Raw genomic sequence first — 5862 nt, 5'->3', positions numbered from 1 at the left:
GGCATCCACAGCCGGCTCCAGCTGACAGTTCAAATACGCTGCCGTGTGCGTTTACTAGGGTGAGTGAGCTGGCTTTTTCAGCCAGTTTTCGTTCACTTTAAAAAATAAATTCACGTGAATTTTTTCGAGTATTGACGAAGCTGAAGTTTTGTTGCAGTTGTGGTGTTCAATTTTTTTTAGTATGTATAAGCAAGTTGTATGATAACTAGGCAGTTATAAATGTGTGCGCGTATTTATTTCGTTTTGCAATATAAATAGAAATTAGTTAGAAATATTATAAAGCGACTTTTAGTAAGTTCCTCGCGAGACTATAGTCAGATTCCTTGGCAAGAATGGGGCTCAAAACCAGCATAATTAAGCTCACATACCGCAATCTCCGGGACAAAACTGTCACAGCAGTGTTAGGCAGTACCAACATCGAAGGTAGGTTAAACAAAGTTAATTTCTATATACCCACTTTGATATGATAACTACAAGTATATCTGATTATGATAGCTTTGTGGTCTTCTAACAGAGTGAGTCTCCTTGAAACTCCTCGTAAGATTTAACTCGTCCTGTGTACTTGGAAATATATGATTATATGATGCCATGTGACTATTCTCTTAAATAAAGACATCCCTTCTACGCATTCTGATAGGGTTAGGTAATTGGGCTTGATTCTAACAAAGATACTAGTGCAGAAGCCTGACATTAAGAAGAATATGAAGAAAGCATCAGTGGATCTTAAATGTCGTAGGCGTGCAATCGGTGGGGATTCCAATTTTAGGGAGTAACATCGGTATATCGATGGTTTCCGATATTTTATAAATGGTTAAGTTCCAGTCACATTCAAAGGAAAATTTAATAGTTTTCAACCAATGCAGTCTCTGCACTTCAGTTAGAAAAATACTTACTTACGGATGTGTTTCTCTGTATTTAATTAGCCTTCCTTTATCCATCCTACAAATAGAATAGAAATTCACACATCGTAGGTTCGCCTAAAGTTCCAAGACCTAATTTTGTTGAAACTCAAAGGAGAGTCCGGACCCTATCTAATGATTCTGTTATCATTCTTACCACTGAAAACTGCAAATAAACTCGGATTTCCTGTATGTTTCCCCAAATAATGAGTAAGGAAATTCATGACCAATCAAATAAGTTTAGTAGCACAATCAGCCATATCCTGAGTTTCGCCCGACATCAAATTCAACCGAAATTTTTTCATCCGACTGTAGTTAATTCACATAGCGAAAAGAGAGAACTGAACGATTTCGGATGAAAATGAAACTCATGATAAGGCTGAAATACCCATCCAAAGCAAGTCCGAGTCACACTTAAGTCGATGTGTAAACTATCGTTGAAACTGTTAGCGTCAATTTAGCGAATTTTCAAAAATATCGAGGCATCGTTTGCATACCTGCACCTCTTTCCTAATGTTATTTTCAGATATGTGAAACCACAGTTAAGCCCACAAAACCTTTTAAGTAGTTCTCTTCAAATAAAATGCACTACGGAAGACTATAATGATACTTGCAATCAGTGGCGCAGTTAGACCATTCCCACTCTGGCTCTCAACGGCATGCTTAACATAGCGTTCGTCAACATCTTGCGTAAGAATACGGCAGCAACGAGTGCAGGGGCACTGCGAGCTGACTCAAGATTTAGATCAGTCATGCCCAACGTCGGCAGAACTCCATAAGCAAGTGCCCTGCGCTGGGCATGACAGATTTAGATGCTCTAATATTCTTAGAGTCTTCGACTTTACACGTGAATAACATGCATCACTGCATAGTGAGAAATAGTGAGAAGTCTGTCTTCATTCACTCGCGCCTAGAGTGGAATAGGCGGCAGGCAGAAGTTGAAGGGAGACAATAATGAAGTTCTTAACGCACCCAATCCTCACATTCGCGGCTGCTTAAAAGACGATGAGGTGGAGTAATCTCAACAATTTCTCTTTAATTACCAAGCTGTTGAGAGGTTTTGGCACAAACAACTTTGAACTCACTTTTTAACTAATCCAAACCTGGCTCTTCACACACCAGATTTTTCTCTATATCTTAAAAGTTACCATTCGTAGTGGTAAAAAAGCTTGACGTCAGTCTTAACCTGGAATTAATTGTTTAAGGTTCCACTAACAATCAAACTTTCGAAAAGGTGCGAATGAATTATGTACTATGTAAAGATAAAAAAAAAATTATAAAAATGGATGAGGTACAAAATGTGTTCATAAGATTTGTTATAAACTAATATAAATTTAGTACCTTGAGCTGAAATAATGTAAATTATTAGGTTAAACGACGGCTTAGGTAAAAATTGATTTGGGAAAATTCTTTAATGGAACACCCTAGTATTTACCTAGTTGTTCGTGATTATGGCTCTCACGTTTATACTTTTGTTAAAAGATTTCTTATCTTTCGTGGTTCGTCGGCGGTTTTCAAAATTACCCACTGCTTCGGTTGGATGAATTTCAAGGCAACAGTTATACGTATACCGTAGATTGTGAAAAGAACATTGTTATTTTAAGTGCGCGCTTATCTTATTAAATTAAAAAGCAAAAGTAAAAACTAAAACGTATTATTTAAAATAAATATATACACATATAAATATACAAAAAAAATGGCTTATGTATTTTTTTTAATATTAAAATAAAATAAATATTAAAAATATCGGTTAGAAAAAAATTTCAATGGTATTAGGAGCCTTTTGATTTAATGCATACATATTTACTCATAATAAACACATTTGCGCTAGAAAGTGACGTTCAAAGATAGCTTTCACTCTGTACGCTTTCATATACATACAATCTGTAGAAAGCTTTTAAAGTGACTAGCGTAAAAAAGACAGTGTGAGATAAAAATCTCTCATGCGAACTCATGCCAGACCGTAATTGGAGAGGTTATAGGTCACTTGTTACTGAAATCTCCAGTCTCTTCAAGTTTAGGGAGTTGTTGTATCAAAGTACTTTAGCCAAGTTATTGTAATTCACCATATTGCCTCCGTAATTTCGACAAATTTTTGTGTAGTGAAAAATGTCTGATCATAAAATTAAAATAATGCCAAGTATATAGAAAAAGTCATCACTAATCGAAATGAATATAATGACCATGGCAAACGTTTAATGGACTCAACATAAAAGACGCAAGACATAAACAATTATTTCATAGTTTTTCTTTTATTTAAATGTCACTTTCAGTGAGCCCTTTTATGGACCAAATGCTCTGAAAGCTTTAAATATTTCTTTAACTATTTTTTCCCCCTAGCTAACGCTGGGCCATGGGTATGAAATACAGTGAGTTTAGTCTCATAGTTTTAGTATGTACCGTATGTTCATTACCAATTTAAAATTGTGTCATAGAGATGTTGTTTACTTCCTTGCACAAAAATTGTCCATAAGCCTCGAGATTTCAATCAATTCTTTAATCAATATCTAATAATAAGATTAAATAAATAAAAGTCTACAAGAAAATAATAAAAAAATAACAAAAAATAACAACTAATTCTCGATTTCACTTTCTGTCACCTTGAAAATATTCAGCAAAATGGTTCGTCAGCTAAAACATCAACCAATAATTTTGGCGTTTCTTTTAATACTTTCCACACTTGTGGCAGCAACGCACTCTTTCGAGGTAGCTAAACTTTCTAATTACGTTTCCATTATACTAAGTACTTGATATCATTTCAGGTTGAAAGTATAGAGCATGTTGAAAAATTTAAACCCAGTATTTTCATTGAAAAATTGGCGCCAGAACAGGCAAACCAAATATTTCGTAGCCCTGTAGAGGTGGCTACAAACCATACTGGATTACATATTATGTGGCGGAAATTTGTGGTACGTGTTACTTCGGAGATGCATTCGTCGGCGTTGTCAAAAAGTTTTGGCATAACAAATATGCCGAGTGGAGAGGATATGTCTCCCATTATTGCGAAGCGAATAAAATTAATGAATATTGCCGCAGAAGGTAAAACATGAAGTCATATTCTTATTAAAAAACTTAATACTAATACCATTTTTCATCTGCAGTTGAGTTCGAGAATCGTATCATTAATGGTGTACTTACCTTCATGAAGATATTATTGGCTTTGGATATTCTGATACTTGTTGGAGTGTTTGGAATGCTTATCAGTGGTTTTGATAAAACTAAGGCGTCTGTCAAAGATGAAGTGGTTAAAGTGTAGAAAATAGTTTTAATTTACTTTCAAATTCTAAATATAATCAAACACTAAATATATACATAGATTTATTAACTCAATAAATATTATTCAAAAAATATATTTAAATAAAATAAAATATTATAGAATACCATTAAAAAGAAAAAACATATCCTACCTTCACTCAAACTGCAGTCCAAAATGGCCAAGACTTTAGATTAAAAGATTCAATTAATTAAATATAAGAGTATGTAACTTTATTCTACATATGTATGTACATGCATGCGCATACATAAATACAATCGTATATGGATGTAACTGGCCCATTTTGTCTACAGACTATAATTGCATTATATTGTCAACGTTGCGGCCATGTTTGCTGGTATTTCCATATTTTACAAACCGAAAATTGCCATTTTCATTAGGCTTGCAAGCCGGCCATTTCACATTCACACGAGCAAACAAACACAGTTTATGCTCGAATTTAAGCAAACACTAGCAGACTGACAAATATATGTATGTACATGCGAATGTTCATCGGTGTTTATGCAAATAGCAAAGGCCGCAATTGGTTAAGTACAACATTTGAATTTGTGACATTAATGCAGCAATTTCAATGGCTGGCTAACCGACGCGACAGGTCGGGTGGTCAGACCAAATGTGGTGGTTACCCCCATCTCGGTAAATGTGAGGCAGAGCTTAACATACCACACTATCAGTGCGCGGGTTGGCATGTTGTGCAGTAACATAGTATGCACATACAGACGAATGTATTTATACCTATATGTTCGCATGATTGTACGTGAGAGTGGTCGAAAACTTTGACCCTGTTTTTTTTTTGAAACAGAAAAAATTTCTTGGCAAAAAAAATTTCTTGTGAAAATGGTATAGAATTCTTGAAAATAAAAAATATTTTTCAATCGGGGAAACTTCGTTTCTCTTCAGAAGACTTCCAAGACCAATACCCAATTATTTATTTAACGATTTTCTGTTACTAAATATTTTCTATAGGACCACTAAACACCTGAAAAATGCAATAGTGTACGCATTTGGGAATTTTAGGGGTCCTGTAAAAATAGTTAGTAATACAATATGCTTAAAGAAACGATTGTGTATTATGAGTGGAAGTCTCCTGAAGAGAAACAAAGTTTTCCGATCGAAAAATATTGATTTTTAAGAATTCCATATCATATCTACGAAAACTTGTTTTTTCTCCATATAAAATACATAGAAAACCGGGGTATAATTTTTCGGTATAGAACAATCCCAGGGGGTTAGAGCATTGAAATTCCGATTTTTTTTGGACCACCCTATTGTACATATATTTAAAATGTGCACTTAATTCAGTTTTTAAACCAATCATTATTCTCCCATGTTTTTTTTTTAGTCTACATGGACATACAACTAACTAATTAAACGTTAATCGGGTTCCCTTGCAAGTATTCCTATTACATACTAATCAATTGCCTTTGTTGTTGTACACTTCTTATTTAGCAAATTTCATTTTACATATTCAATTGCAGCAATAAAGCTTATGTATGCACGTTTTCATTATGTTCTGTAGTTATACAAACCCTACCAGAGCATACTGGGTAAATATTTGAGTACCTTCCAGTATATTATAGGTAGCTTTACCGGGTGTATTGGCTAAAGTTTCCATCAAGTAGTGTACGGTACGGTACGGTGACTAATCTCTAAAGAGAGTATTCCGAGATTACTCACAATCGGGTACAA

At 34.5% G+C, this 5862-nt stretch overlaps 1 protein-coding gene across 1 annotated transcript; it reads left to right on the top strand.

The window, feature by feature from the left end:
* Window positions 1-3239: 3239 nt before the first annotated feature.
* Window positions 3240-4224, top strand: LOC108371502 (uncharacterized). Its single transcript, XM_017627081.1, has 4 exons — window positions 3240-3268; window positions 3515-3605; window positions 3662-3938; window positions 4001-4224. The coding sequence occupies exons 2-4, from the start codon at window positions 3519-3521 to the stop codon at window positions 4153-4155; spliced, it is 519 nt and encodes a 172-aa protein (XP_017482570.1). The 5' UTR covers window positions 3240-3268; window positions 3515-3518; the 3' UTR covers window positions 4156-4224.
* The last annotated feature ends 1638 nt before the right edge of the window (window positions 4225-5862 follow it).

Source organism: Rhagoletis zephyria, unplaced genomic scaffold (genome assembly GCF_001687245.7).
Source record: "Rhagoletis zephyria isolate East Lansing unplaced genomic scaffold, Rhagoletis_zephyria_1.1 Rzeph_scaffold_05033, whole genome shotgun sequence".
NCBI classification, from domain to species: Eukaryota; Metazoa; Arthropoda; class Insecta; order Diptera; family Tephritidae; genus Rhagoletis; species Rhagoletis zephyria.
The sequence above is the reverse complement of the archived record's forward strand: the minus strand, read 5'-3'. Positions and strand labels throughout refer to the sequence as shown.